This window comes from Bos grunniens, chromosome 3, assembly GCF_055505025.1.
Source record: "Bos grunniens cultivar Pamir isolate PY7600 chromosome 3, Bosgru_T2T1.0, whole genome shotgun sequence".
Classification (NCBI taxonomy): domain Eukaryota; kingdom Metazoa; phylum Chordata; class Mammalia; order Artiodactyla; family Bovidae; genus Bos; species Bos grunniens.
In genome coordinates this window covers 114,897,223-114,912,613 of record NC_141167.1, presented here as the reverse complement: position 1 = coordinate 114,912,613, position 15,391 = coordinate 114,897,223, and the positions used below count along the sequence as shown (strand labels likewise).

The window sequence follows — 15,391 nt, the reverse complement described above, 5'->3', positions numbered from 1 at the left end:
TTGATTCCAACAACATGGATGACCTTGAGGGGTTCAAAACTTCAGTGGAGGAAATAACTGCAGATATGGTGGAAATAGCAAGGGAACTAGCATAAGAAGGGGAGTCTGAAGATGTGACTGAATTCTCATGATAAACCTGAACAGATGAGGAACTGCTTCTTAGGGATGACCACAGTGGTCTCTTGAGAGGAATCTACTTCTGATAAAGATGTGTAAAGACTACTGAAATGACAACAAAGGCTATGGAATATTACATAGTCTTAGTTGATAAAGCAGTGGCAGGGTCTGAGAGGCCTGAGTTCAATTTTGTAAGAAGTTCTACCACAGGTAAAACACTATTAAAATGGCATTGCATGCTACAGAGATATTATTTGTGAAAGGAGAAACAACCAATGTGGCAAACGTCATTGCTGCCTTATTTTAAGAAACTGCCTCAGCTCTCCAATCTTCAGCAACCACCACCCTAGTCAGTGAGCAACCATCAGCATTGAGGCAAGACTCTCTACCCGCAGAAAGATTACAGTTTGCTCAGGTGATAGCATTTTAGTCATGAGCTATTTTTTTAATTAAAGTATATACAATTTTTTTAGATATAATACTATTTTACACTTAATAAACTACAGTATAATGTAAAGTGAAACTGAAAGTCACTTAGTTGTGTCTGATTCTTTGTGACCCATGGACTGTGGTCCACAGAATTCTCCAGGCCAGAATACTGGAGTGGGTAGCCTTTCCCTTCTCCAATGGATCTTCCTGACCCAGGAATTGAACTGGGGTTTCCTGCATTGCAGGTGGATTCTTTACCAACTTAGCTATCAGGAAAGCCCTAGTAGAGTGTAAAGATAACTTTAATGTGCACTGGAAAACCAAAAATTTTGTGCTACTCACTTTATTACGATATTCACTTTATTGCCATGGTCTGAAACTGAACCTGTGGTATCTCCTAATGCCTGTACAGTAACAGATTTGTTAGAACCGAGGGGAAAGAACAAGCTAGATGGAGGGATATCATTATTGTGTGTGACCGTCAGCGTATCGCGGCTTCCCTGACAGCTCAGTTGATAAAGAATCCACCTGCAATGCAGGAGACCACAGTGAGAAGTGGGCAGAGAGGAGGGGAGGCCATGGGAGGCACTCTAGACAGAGGGCGAGACAGGGGCAAAGATACTGATGTAGAAAAATCCCCAGCATGGTGGAAGCACTGCAAATGACCCTGACTGAGGAAGAGACAGGAAGGGACCTGACTGAGAAGAGACAGGATTTTATCTTGAAGGAAGAAAAGCAGGCAAGTGATACCAAAAGATTTTCATTCTTTCAAATTTTACCCGAGGGATGATGTAGATGGTAGATCTATAAAGGGACAAGATAGAAAGCAGTGCTCTAGGTGAGAAATATGAGAGCTAAAGCTAAAGAGGTGGTGATAACACAGAGCCAAGGACACAAACCTGGAATATCTTCAGGGGGCAGAAATCACAAGACTTGGAAACTAATCGTCTATGGGCAGGGAACAGGGAGGGAAAGAGGGAAAGGCGGAGGAGAGGCAGGGAGGAGACAGGAATACATGTGGAATGAGTTTCACAATTCTGATTGAAGTGACTGAGCAGAGACTGGCATCCTACACAGAAAATTCCAGAGAAGAAGGACTATGGGTAAGAGAATGAAACTGGAAAAGTTTGTAACAGCTAACTGGAGATACCGACTATCCACAAGTGGAGAGTTCAAGATAAGATGTGGCCTAGAGATAAACATAAGTTAAAACTACGGGAAGTGAAAAGTAAAAAAAAAAAAAGCACCAAGGACTAATCCCAGGAGAAATGCCCTGGGGATTTCACCCAAGGGGCAGGTGAAAAAAAAGGATCCTGGAAAGCAGCTAGCAGAAAAAGAAGGAAAGAGTGGCAAGAGCGGAGGTGGGGGGCCCCAGAGCTAGGGAAGGGAGTGATTCATTCCCCGTGATGCACACTGCAGAGAAAGGCTGGTTCAATTTGCCAATCTGGCCCTTGTGGCTCAGACGGTAAAGCGTTTGCCTACAATGTGGGAGACCCGGGTTCGATCCCTGGGTCGGGAAGATCCCCTGGAAATGGTTTTCCAGTACTCTTGCCTGGAAAATCCCATGGACGGAGGATCCTCATAGGCTACAGTTCTTGGGGTCACAAAGAGTTGGACATGACTGAGCGACTTCACTTTCACTTTCAGTGACCTGGACAGCTTGTTTCAGGAAATATTGGTAGGCAGCAGATATCAGATCACGGGAGGTTGAAGGGCTAATGGCAAGGGTGGGGTAAAATGCCAACAATGGGGATAAATGTGTGTGGCCTGAAGCTTGACTAGGAAGGAGAGAAAAGAGATAGGCTAGGGGGAGATGCAGGGACAAGAAAGGTGTGATTTTTGTTTTGTTTTTCAGATGGAAAAGACTTGCCCTTATCTATCTGTGGTGGAGAAGAAAGCACAGTGAAAGATTCAGGTGATGATTCAGGAGAGGGAGCTGATAGCTCAGGGTTTCGGAAGAGGCAGGATGAGAAGACAAAAGCAGGTGGAGGGGTTCATCTGGGTCAGGAGAAGGACACTGGACACTAAGATGGGAGCTTCGGGGACAAGGGGGAAGCAGGAGGGCTGAAGGCAAAGCCGCCTGCGGCCAAGTCCAGGGACCACAGATGGGTGTGAGCCAGTGTCACGGCGCTAAAACAATAGGTAATGCTGGATTAATACAGAACTTCTTACATGTCAGTTATGCCTCAAAACAAAATGGTTGGGGAAAAAAAGAACAAAAGATTATTAGCTCAGTCCAAAAGTGCTTGAAATGGTCACTTTTGGCCTCAAAATTGCAATATTAATAACTTAGACTCAAATAATGCTTACTGTGTTCCAGGCACTAGTTTAAGGGATGTACATGTATTATTAACTTACTTATCCTTATAACCACCCTGAAAGTGAGGCACTATTATTATTCCCATTAGACAGACAAAGAAACTGAGGCACACAGCTAGTAAAACTGAAGCTAAGGCTCAAAGCCCGCCAGTCTGGCTTTAAGCTTGGTGCTTTTAACCACTGCACCACCTTGCCTCCCAACAGGCTCACTGCTTCCACCTGTAGTCAGCCACCCTGCTTTATCTTCTTCATTGCACTGACATCCCCTAAAAAGGCCTCGTGTGTCATCTGTTGGATCCTCCACCCCAACTTCCAATGTGGGTTCCTCGCCAGCAGAAACCTTGTTGCCTTCTTCACAGTATTCCCAGTTCCCAGAATCAAGCCTTGCATCTGGGGACACTAATATCCACTGAATGAAGGAAGGGGATGAAACTAAGGAGAAACAGCATCAGGCAGCGGTGGCCTGCTGCGATGGAACGGCAGGTGTGGTGGAGCCCGGAAGTGACAGGACATCAGGGGTGTGCTTGCTTGAATAAGCCAGATGCCCGGGTCTGGCAGGTGTAACAGGTACACAGTAAATATTCTTGAGCCACTGGTCACCGTCTAGATGACATGAGTCCTGTTTTAAGAGGCTCTAGTCTCCAAAGGGCTCCAAGCCCTTCCCCATGTTGGACTGTCTGCCACCGTGGGAAGACAGATGCCTCCAGGGGAACAGGATCTCTCCCAGGAAACCTGTCCAGGAGTCAGAGAAACTGCACAAGGCAAAGCAAGGCAAGCAGAACAGGGGCAGAGGCCCCACCTGGCTCTGAGCCCTGGGGGAATGGCCAAGGGCAGCTGCTGCCAAAAGATACAAAGGATAAATCTCCCCCAGGGTAGGGAATGGTGGGAATGAGGGAGGAAAGAAAAGCAGACAGAGAGAGCAAGAGAGGCAGCGCACACAATGAAAGCGAGGACCTTCATTAAAGGCGCTGCTGAAAAACCCAGAAGGGGAAGGGCCCACAAGACTTCAAAGAAGACAGCAAAGCCTCCACACATTTGGATTCCTCCAGAGTAAACAAGTTTCCTCGGCACAACAAAGGGCCTGCCTGGGGCAGCTCTACTGGAAAGATAAACACCGAATTAAATGAAAGCTCCCTAATGTGGAAGCAAGACTCTCGTTAAAGGGAAAAGAAAAGCTGCCAGCCCACAGTTCCACTCTGAAGCTTCAAGGTGCCCCATTACAGAGAAAAACCCTGATGGAGTCAATAAATGCTTCTGGGGGAAGCATTTATGGAAAAAGCATTTACGGTAACAAGGAGTGTGTCCCTAGCAGCTTACAGACAGTAAGGAAGCAAGTGGGGCTAAAAAAAGGAAGTGACTTTGGGGCTTGATAAGAAAACGTTTCCCATTCCAGATCTGTAGAATTCCAAACACTGATACTCAAAGGCGGTTTCACATCCTGGCCATGGAACCACATCACAAACATGGGGTAGCCATCTAATGTGGCTCTCTCATAAAACCATGGGACTGCAGAGATCTTGTCCCCTGTCCTCACAGCATACATGAGGTCATGGAGTTGAGATACTGAACTGGAGAACTAGACGATGGCTAACATGTATTTAGAGTGTACACTCATCTCACACACTAGTAAAGTAATGCTCAAAATTCTCCAAGCCAGGCTTCAGCAATATGTGAACCGTTAACTTCCTGATGTTCAAGCTGGTTTTAGAAAAGGCAGAGGAACCAGAGATCAAATTGCCAACATCCACTGGATCATAGAAAAAGCAAGAGAGTTCCAGAAAAACATCTATTTCTGCTTTATTGACTATGCCAAAGCCTTTGATTGTGTGGATCACAATAAACTGCGGAAAAGTCTTCAAATGGGAATACCAGACCACCTGATCTGCCTCTTGAGAAATTTGTATGCAGGTCAGGAAGCAACAGTTAGAACTGGACATGGAACGACAGACTGGTTCCAAATAGGAAAAGGAGTACGTCAAGGCTGTATATTGTCACCCTGTTTATTTAACTTATATGCAGAGGACATCATGAGAAACGCTGGACTGGAAGAAACACAAACTGGAATCAAGATTGCCGGGAGAAATATCAATAACCTCAGATATGCAGATGACACCACCCTTATGGCAGAAAGTGAAGAGGAACTCAAAAGCCTCTTGATAAAAGTGAAAGTGGAGAGTGAAAAAAGTTGGCTTAAAGCTCAACATTCAGAAAACGAAGATCATGGCATCTGGTTCCACCACTTCATGGGAAATAGATGGGGAAACAGTGGAAACAGTGTCAGACTTTATTTTTCTGGGCTCCAAAATCACTACAGATGGTGACTGCAGCCATGAAATTAAAAGACGCTTACTCCTTGGAAGGAAAGTTATGACCAACCTAGATAGCATATTCAAAAGCAGAGACATTACTTTACCAACAAAGGTTCATCTAGTCAAGGCTATGGTTTTTCCTGTGGTCATGTATGGATGTGAGAGTTGGACTGTGAAGAAGGCTGAGTGCTGAAGAATTGATGCTTTTGAAGTGTGGTGTTGGAGAAGACTCTTGAGAGTCCCTTGGACTGCAAGGAGATCCAACCAGTCCATTCTGAAGGAGATCAGTCCTGGGTATTCTTTGGAAGGAATGATGCTAAAGCTGAAACTCCAGTACTTTGGCCACCTCATGCGAAGAGTTGACTCATTGGAAAAGACTCTGATGCTGGAAGGAATTGGGGGCAGGAGGAGAAGGGGACGACAGAGGATGAGATGGCTGGATGGCATCACTGACTCGATGGACGTGAGTTTCAGTGAACTCTCGGAGTTGGTGATGGACAGGGAGGCCTGGCGAGCTGCAATTCATGGGGTCGCAAAGAGTCAGACACGACTGAGTGACTGATCTGATTTGATCTGATATGCTAGGAATGATGCTGATTTACCTGCATTATCTCCCTACACCTAGCTAGCAGATAAGAAAGATCTAGAAAGACTAGAAAGTTTGCCAAGGATCACCCAGCTAAGATCATGAACTCCTTATTGCAAAATTCAGACTTAAATTGAAGAAATTAGGGAAAACCACTAGACCACTCAGCTATGACTTAAATCAAATCGCTTATACAGTGGAAGTGAGAAATAGATTCAGGTCATTAGATCTGATAGACAAGAGTGCCGGAAGAACTATGGACAGAGGGTTCGTGACATTGTACAGAAGGCAGGGATCAAGACCATCGCCAAGAAAAAGAAATGTAAAAAGGCAACATGGTTGTCTGAGGAGGCCTTACAAATACCTGAGGAAAGAAGAGAAGCTAAAGGCAAAAACGATAAGGAAAGATATAAGCATCTGAATGCAGAGTTCCAAAGAATAGCAAGGAGAGATAAGAAAGCATAAGAAAGCATTAGGGACCAATACGAAGAAATAGAGGAAAACAATAGAATGGGAAAGACTAGAGATCTCTTCAAGAAAATTAGATATACCAAGGGAACATTTCATGCAAAGATGGGCACAATAAAGGACAGAAGCAGTATGGGCCTAACAGAAGCAGAAGATACTAACAAGAGGTGATAAGAATACACAGAAGAACTATACAAAAAAGATCTTAATGACCCAGATAACCACGATGGTGTGATCACTCACCTAGAGCCAGACATCCTGGAATGTGAAGTCAACTGGGCCTTAGGAAGCATCACTACGAACAAAGCTAGTGGAGGTGATGGAATCCCAGTTGAGCTATTTCAAATTCTAAAAGAAGATGCTGTGAAAGTGCTGTACTCAATACGCCAGCAAATTTGGAAAACTCAGCAGTGGCCACAGGACTGGAAAAGGTCAGTTTTCATTCCAATCCCTAAGAAAGGCAATGCCAAAGAATGCTCAAACTATTGCACAATTGCACTCATCTCACACGCTAGCAAAGTAATGCTCAAAATTCTCCAAGCCAGGCTTCAACAGTATGTGAACTGAAAACTTCAGGATGTTCAAGTTGGATTTAGAAAAGGCAGAGGAACCAGAGATCAAATTGCCAACATCTGTTGGACCATCAAAAAAGCAAGAGAGTTCTAGAAAAACATCTACTTTTGCTTTATTGACTACGCCAAAGCCTTTGACTGTATGGACCACAACAATTTTTCAAGAGAATTGTGGAAAATTCTTCAAGAGACGGGAATACCAGATCACCTTATCTGCCTTGTGAGAAATCTGTATGCAAGTCAAGAAGCAAAAGTTAGAACTGGGCATGGAACAACATACTGGTTCCAAATTGGGAAAGAAGTACGTCAAGGCTGTATATTGTCACCCTGCTTATTTAACTTATGCAGAGTACATCTTGCGAAATCCCAGGCTGGATGAAGAACAAGTCGGAATCAAAATTGCCGGGAGAAATATCAATAACCTCAGATACGCAGATGACACCACCCTTATGGCAGAAAGTGAAGAGGACTTAAAGAGCTTCTTGATGAAACTAAAAGAGGAGAGTGAAAAAAATGCTGGCTTAAAACTCAACATTCAAAAAATGAAGATCATGGCATTCTGTCCCATCACTTCATGGCAAATAGATGAGGAAACAATGGAAACAGTGACAGACTTTATTTTTGGGGGGCTGCAAACTCACTGCAGATGGTGACTACAGCCATGAAATTCAAAGATGCGTGCTCCATGGAAGAAAAGCTCTGACCATCCTAGACAGCATATTAAAAATCATAGACATTACTTTATTGACAAAGGTCCATATAGTGAAAGCTATGGTTTTTCCAGTAGTCATATGAATGTGAGAGCTGGACCATAAAGAAAGCTGAATGCTGAAGAATTGATGCTTTTCAACTGTGGTGTTGGAGAAGACACTTGACAGTCTCTTGGACTGCAACGAGGTCAAACTAATCAATCCTAAAGGAAATCAGTCCTGAATATTCATTGGAAGGACGGATGTTCAAGCTGAAGCTCCAATACTTTGGCTACATAATGCAAAGTACTGACTCATTAGAAAAGACCTGACGTTGGGAAAGATTGAAGGCAGGAGGAGAAGGGGACGACAGAGGATGAGATGGTTGGATGGCATCACCGACTGGATGGACATGAGTTTGAGCCAGCTCCAGGAGTTGGTGATGGACAGGGAAGGCTGGAGTGCTGCAGTCCACGGGGTCGCAAAGAGCTGGACACAGCTGAGTGGCTGAACTGACTGACCTAGCTAAGAAATGGCTGACTTAGCATTCAAGCCTAGAATTCACCTGAAAAGTGCCAGAACCCAAGCTCTCCATTGCTTCTCTCATCTGCGGGTCCAGCACTCCCTCTGTCATACCACACTGCCTTCTCATTTCTGTGATAGTTAATTTTGTGGGCAAATTTTGTGGAGCCATGGTGTTGATACTTGACCAAACACTATTCTAGATATTACTGTGAAGGTATTTTTCATACGAGAGTAAACATTTAAATCAGTAGATTGAATAAAGCAGATTACCCTCCATAATATAGCTGGGCTTCATCCAATCAGTTGAAAGTCTTAACAGAACAAAGACAGACCTCCTTGGAAGAAGAGGGAATTGTGCCAGCAGACCAGTTTAAGACTTGAACTGCAACTCTTTTCTGGGTTTTCAGCCTGGAGCCTACCCTGCAGATTTTGGACTCGCCACACCTCTGTAATCATGTGAGCCAATTCCTTAAAATTAGTACGAATATGTGTATCTCCCTAAGACAATTTACATCACTCTACAGGTCAGATTCTCACTCACGCAAGTTGGGGAGGGCCTTCCTACTTCCCTTTCTCTGCGGGGATGTATGGTACTCAAAGCACACATTCAAGCCATGCTCAACCTCCTTAAAGAGACACACTCAGTGCTTTGACATCTTAAACTCTGAAGCAAGTATATTGAGCCTGACAGGTTTTCCTAAAATGAACCTAGATGTTTCCACATGTAGAATGTCAGTTACACTCTTCTTAGGGAGAATGGTATACAGAAGATGCCAAGCGGCTGATGTCTCATGTATATTACTGTAATTTGAAAAAAAAAATCACCAAAAAGGTTATAAAAAGAGATGGACATGTAGCTGATGGGCCCAATATCTCAGTGCTGACCACCTGTCACAGCCAGAAGAGTGTCACCATGCTGGTCTCAGCCAGCATCACTCATCACCATCAGCACTCTCTCCAGCCTCCCAGTCTCCCACTCTAGGCCATACGACCTCAATTCCACCTACTCCCAAACTTCCCAGGTGGCTCAGTGGTAAAGAACCCCCCTGCCAACACAGGGGATGCAGGAGACGCGGGTTCAATCCCTGGGTCAGGAAGATCCCCTGAAGGAGGAAATGTCAACCCACTCCAGAATTCTTTCTGGGGAAACTCTCATGGACAGAGGAGCCTGGTGGGCTACAGTCCATAATGTTGCAAAGAGTTGGACACGACTGAGTGACTGAACATACACAGACACACACACATAAAAACACACTACCTACTCCTGCCATTCAAGGTCATCCTTCTTCATCAAGCAGACTGTTAAGAAGTCACTCCCTGCTGAAATTTCTACTCAGTCTCCATATTCACTTTGGCACAGAGTAAACATTGAATCAGTGCTGCTGACAACGACTAAGATGACACACATCCTTTGCCACAATCATTGACCACATCCCCCACTTCATCCAACAAGTATTTATTGTGTGAAGAGTAGTCCTTACCCCCCAACTCCCCCCAACCCTAGAGCTTGTCCTCTACTGAAGGCAAATGACACTATGTATCTGGTAGACAGTGGGCTGAATGCTGATGGTAGCAGCACCAGCCAAGGGTGAAAAGAACACAGAAACCTAGAGGGAGGAAGTATTTAAATTTTCGGGAAGGGGCAGAAAGGGAATGGGACAGTGGGAGCTGGAAGGCAGCCTCCCCAGAAGACAGAATAGTGAAGAAAGACTAGAACAGCCGCCTGGAGGTAAATGCAGGAAACGCCGACAGTTGGAACAGGACTGGAAATGGGAGGCAGGTGCTTGGGGAGGAGGAGGGGGAAGAGAAGAAGGAAACAATAATAGGAAGGGGTCCCCGCTGGAATCTCTATTCATTCCCCAAAGAGAATCCTTCCTAGTATCACAGGAAATCATATCAACCTTCAGTTCAGTTCAGTCGCTCAGTTGTGTCTGACTCTTTGTGACCCCATGAATCGCAGCACACCAGGCCTCCCTGTCCATCACCAACTCCTGGGGTTCACCCAAACTCATGTGCCTCGAGTCAGTGATGCCATCCAGCCATCTCATCCTCTGGCATCCCCTTCTCCTCCTGCCCCCAATCCCTATCAGCATCAGGGTCTTTTCCAATGAGTCAACTCTTCACATGAGGTGGCCAAAGTATTGGAGTTTCAGCCTCAGCATCAGTGCTTCCAGTGAAAACCCAGGACTGGTCTCCTTCAGGATGGACTGGTTGGACCTCAACCTACCCCCACCCAAAAGAGCCCTGCAGGGTCTGGAAGGGGAAGGAAAGAGTAGCTCCCACAGCAGGAGGGGAAGAAGACCTAGCTCTCAGAGTAGTCTATATGAAATGCTTTTCTCTTCAAAGGCCAAACCTGCCCTCTTTAGCAAATGGCTGAGAAGTTGGTTCTGATTAGGTACTTAGAGGCTAGATCAAGCTCCTCAGACAGTTATGTGATAAGAACAAAGTTCAAACACTCAACCTCTAGATAACTTCTCTGTGCCCAACCTCTTTCACTCCAGGAATAGGTGGCTTTACCAGAGACAATGCCCTTTACTTTTCAGTTAGAATATCTTTGTATATGTGCATCCTGGCTGCCAGTTATATTGTGGGTTCAATAGCCTTTGAGGTGTAGCCATGACTGTCCACCAACAAGGGAGCAGGGCATCGACAAAGAAGAGCTAATAATGTAAAGGCATCAATCTAATCCTGCTAGGAGCTCCAAGGGCAAATCCTCCAGTTCAGAAGTGAGCAGATCAGCTTTTGTTCTGAGCAATGTGGCCAGCTATAGGCTGCAAGAATGAAAAGTAAATCTTCCTCCCAATATAGACACTTAGTTCCTCTTTCCAGAATGAACCAAGTTACCAGTTCTGGAGATGTTTTATGCATAGTGGGCATACACGAAAACACATATTTACATGTATATATTTTCATACAATATAATTGGTATGCTACCAATTCACAGTTCTACATCTTGTTTTTTAAAAACTCAGCAAAATATCTTGGAGATGATTTTTTATCAGTTCACAGAGAACCAATTCATCCTTTTTGGAGGTTCTGCAATATTCCGTTACTTGTAACCATAAATTATTATAAAATCCCCTCTTGTTAGTTATAATTTTTATAACTATATATGCATCATTTCACACATGTATGGGTATACCCTTAAGAGGAATTCTTAGAAGAGAATTTGAGGGTGATTTGGGGGGTCAAAAGCATGTGAAATTTTAAATTTAATGATTTCCATATTTTTCTCCAGAGGGTTTCTACCTTTACCACACACTATGTCAACATGCGTGTCTGAGTTTATCTCTGAGCTTTCTTTTCCAATCCACTCAGACACTTATTAATGCATCAGTACAGTTTTACAGCTTTAAAGTATGTTTTTGAACCTGGAAAGTCACTTGTCTGTCATCACTCATCTTTTCTAGGATTTTTCCTATCCTTGCTTTTTCCCATTTTAAAAAATAATAATAGCTAACAACGTATTTGGTGTTTACCATGTGCCAAGTACCAGATTTGGCATTTTAAATATATCTGCTTATCCAATCAACACAATAATTCTATGAGGAAGATACTACTGTTATTCCTACTTTTCCCAGAAGAGGAAACTAAGGCACAGAGAGATTATGGAATTTTCCTGAAATCACACAGCTAGTGACCAGTGCAACTTGAATGGAAACCGAAAATCTCTACCCTTCATCACTTAGCAAAACTGCCTTTTGCGATGGAAGACTTCTTTTGCCATTTTCTAACTTCTTGAATTGAATGTTTAATTAATTTGATTTTCACGACTAATCATCTATTACTGTAAATAATTAAACCTTTGATTTTCTTCTGAGCACTCTCTTTATCTGTAGCCTATAGTTTTAAATATGATAGATTACCAAGGTGCCAACTTTGCTGATAAAGATTTATATTATAATGTTAAATTTATAGATTAACATAAGGAGAATTAACATTTGTATGATGTTGAGATTTCCCAACCAAGAACTTTCCAACTATCTGATTTTCTTCATATAAACATATATATTTTATTATGATTATTCAGGCATTTTATCTTTTTAAAGATAAAAAAAGTTATTTCAGTGGATATTTTCTTCCACTATGACTTCCAACTGGTTGATGTTGGAACAGAAAACCACAGTTATCTATATCTATTTACTGGACCTTACCTCTAAATTCTCTTATTTCTAATAGTTTTAAGTTTATTTTCATGGGTTTCCCACATAAAAATATAAACAATATTAACTTTTTACCTAATACTCATACTTCTTGCTCCCACATTTACTGTTGGAGAGATGGTAAAAGACACCTTGGTCTTGCTCCTGACTTTTAGTGAGACTTGAAGACTGGAGATACTGGAATAATGTCTACCCTGAGGGTTTACAGAACTATAGAATTTAGAAGTAGGGAAAAAAAAACTACTTAGATAATTGGAAATTATCTTATTTGTTTTATGAAGGTGATTTTGTACGAAAATTTTCTTTGGGATCTCATTTGGTAGTATAAGCAGGTCTACCGTTAAAATATATTTCCTGATATCCAGTTTAAATGCTTCTTTGTTTGATAGTTTAAACATCTTCAATTTTCTGTTATAAAAGCAACACACATTCTTTAAAGAAAATTTAGAATCTAGAAACAGAGAAAATGTTTTTAGGTGAAGTGGCTGCTCTGGGCTTGGGGGAACGATCCACCACCCACACTGTGTATCCACCTGCCTGTTCCCCCGGATCCACAGCGGTGACCGTGCCTACCTGGGTCTCCTGAGCTGCTGCTGTTCCTCTCGCTCTCCCCGTCTTCCTGGCCATCAGCATTCTGCTGCGTGTGCTGTAGGCTGAGCTTGTGGCAGACCTCGAAGGCCTGCCCCACCGTCCGGACGATTCGCATAGCTTGGCTCTGGGAAGCATAAAGGAAAGAAGAGAATGAAGGATGCGGAGACCCTCTACAAGGACACAAGAAGGGCCCAGGTGGGAGAGGATATGCAGGAGGCAGGCACACAGACACCCATGAAGCCAGCAAGGGAAAGAGATGGAAAAACCTAATGTTGTTTGGCTGTGCACATACTCACAAAGAAGTATGCAAAACCATTTTCCCTTCCCTCAACTACTCCAGAAAATAGAAACTGTCACCGCAGTTTGGAAACAGTCAACTGAATGGACAGATAGCAAAGATTCCAATTGTGGAGTTAGCCCAATTCTACCTAGCAAGTTTGACGACAGTGGTTGAGATGGTTCAGAATTCTTTTGGCAACCATGATCAAACGTTTCATGGGTTCATCACTTGAAGAGTAACTCAGCTGTCATTTTCTTTTTCAGGCTAGAAATGGTGGGTTTCCCTGGTGTTCCTGCAGACCATGGGCTGTGAAGATACAGGACTGAAAAGCCATGGTCTAAACAGCAGAACCAGCTGAGGACCAGAGTCCAGATCCCTTGGAACATCACTGGCAGCCAACCATATCTAAGGAGAGCTTCCCAGCCTTGCTCTAAAGACATCGCTCACGGGGTCCATTCCTTTGCTACTTTCTTTCTTTTCATTCTTTTTCTTGCTATTTAACCTCTTCCTCTAGCTGCCCAAGCATTGTGCTTAACCCTAGCTCTCGGTATCCCACTCCTTAGCTAGGACAGCTGGTGGTGGTGGTTGTTAAGTCGCTCAGTCGTGTCCGACTCTTTGCGACCCCATGGACTCCTGCACTCCAGGCTTCCCTGCCCTTCATCATCTCCCAGAGTTTGCTCAAACTCATGTCCATTGAGTCAGTGATGCCATCCAACCATCTCATCTTCTGTCACCCCCTACTCTTCCCGCCTTCAATCTTTCCCAACATCAGGGTCTTTTCCACTGAGTCAGCTCTTTGCATCAGCTGGCCACAGTTATTGGAGCTTCAGGACAGCAGGGACAGGACAAAAGAGCCTGTTCCTGAAAGGAGTCTTAAGCGGCCCATGCAGGTTAGGAGGAACAACCACACGCAAGACTTTCAGGGCATGGTCTCCAAAGTAGACAACTGATTATGATTTGCTAATTGTTCTGCTTTCACTTTCCTTCAAAGACCAAGAATGAATTCAGTGAGAGCTGTGCAAGGTTTAAGAACTCGGGATGGGAAACTGAAGGTCACTGCTCCTTTTACAAAAGTGGTCCCCAACCATTCTGCCACCACAGACTGTGGAGTATTTCGCTGTGGCTGTCACTCTGCGCCTTGAGTCAAAGATTAATCACATCTTCGATAATCTGACTTCAGGTCAGTTGTGACTACTAGTGACACCATCAGTTCACCCATCACGTTGGGGAAAACAAAACAAAACAAAATAAGCAGTCAAGCAGAGCTTCTCATCAGCAAACCAATTCAATTATAGACAAAAGCAGAGTCCAGTGTTTTGATAGCCTGTAAGGCCTTGTTGAGGGTAAATGTGTGATTCATTTATGCTTTTCATAATATTGAAATTAGCTCATATTTCTCCATTACTATGCCCAGGAACCCCTAATTGCCTTAGACCCCATGTGTGGAACTGCTGCTCTAATTCACTCTCTGCTAGGTGTTAAGTCCCCAAATAGCTACCCTAACTATTTTCTCAAGCCTTCCATTACTTCTATGTCCCCTCTTTTCATTTGAGGTCAGAGCATTCATGTTCATGAAAAGGTATTTTAGCCAATCACCATCATATACCTACTTCAGATCTCAGTCAACTTCTTCTCTTTCTGATGTTTCCCAAACTACTTCCTAGAAGTGACTGTCTTAGAGCTCAAACCCCTTTTAGTCCACAGGGCGAACTCCAGGGATGTTCTTACCTCTTACCTGGAACATCCTGACATGTCTGGATGACGACCACTTCAAGTGAGGCAGGAAGAAAGCAGTGGGACCCCCATCACCCAGCAGTGGTCAGAGCCTCTGTCCCTGTATGTCCACACTTGACTTCCCTCTGTTTTCCAAAGGTCAGGCTGAGGCCCTTTCTCCCACCACAGGTTTGTACCATCTGAGAGACAACAACTCCTTCTGCACTGGAAGTTGAGGAGCAGCAGGCACTGGTCTTAAGCAACAAGCCTCCATCTTTCTCATTTCTCAAATATATAAAAAAGTATGATTTAGAGGGCACAGTCCCTGACCAATCCAGACCAAGTGCACCACATCTTTCCCATCTCTTTTGACAATCCAGCTGTGCTCTGATAAGGAGGCTGAGCCGGGAATCTCAATCCTCGGGTGAAAATGGAGAAGAGTCTGCTCTACTCAAAAGACTTCTCCCCTCCAGGCCTTAGATCTGGTGTTGCTTATTCTCTTTAAGAGAATAAGAGCAGACTGCCTGCCTGTGGTTAATCTTTTACAGCAATGCTCATTCCCAGTTTACTGAACCTTAGAGATGCTATAACCTGCCTACCAAGGAGAGCCAGGGTCCATTACAAACAGCC

At 43.8% G+C, this 15,391-nt stretch overlaps 1 protein-coding gene across 22 annotated transcripts in view; it reads right to left on the bottom strand.

Moving 5' to 3' along the window:
• Positions 1–15,391, bottom strand: part of LOC147377050 (uncharacterized protein C1orf226 homolog) — a 361,444-nt gene that overhangs the window by 40,247 nt on the left and 305,806 nt on the right. For all 22 annotated transcript variants that reach the window (XM_086393791.1, XM_086393793.1, XM_086393800.1 and 19 more), the window contains one exon: positions 12,751–12,892. In XM_086393791.1, the coding sequence (XP_086249917.1) occupies positions 12,751–12,892 (142 nt within the window). The remainder of the gene's footprint in view (positions 1–12,750; positions 12,893–15,391) is intronic.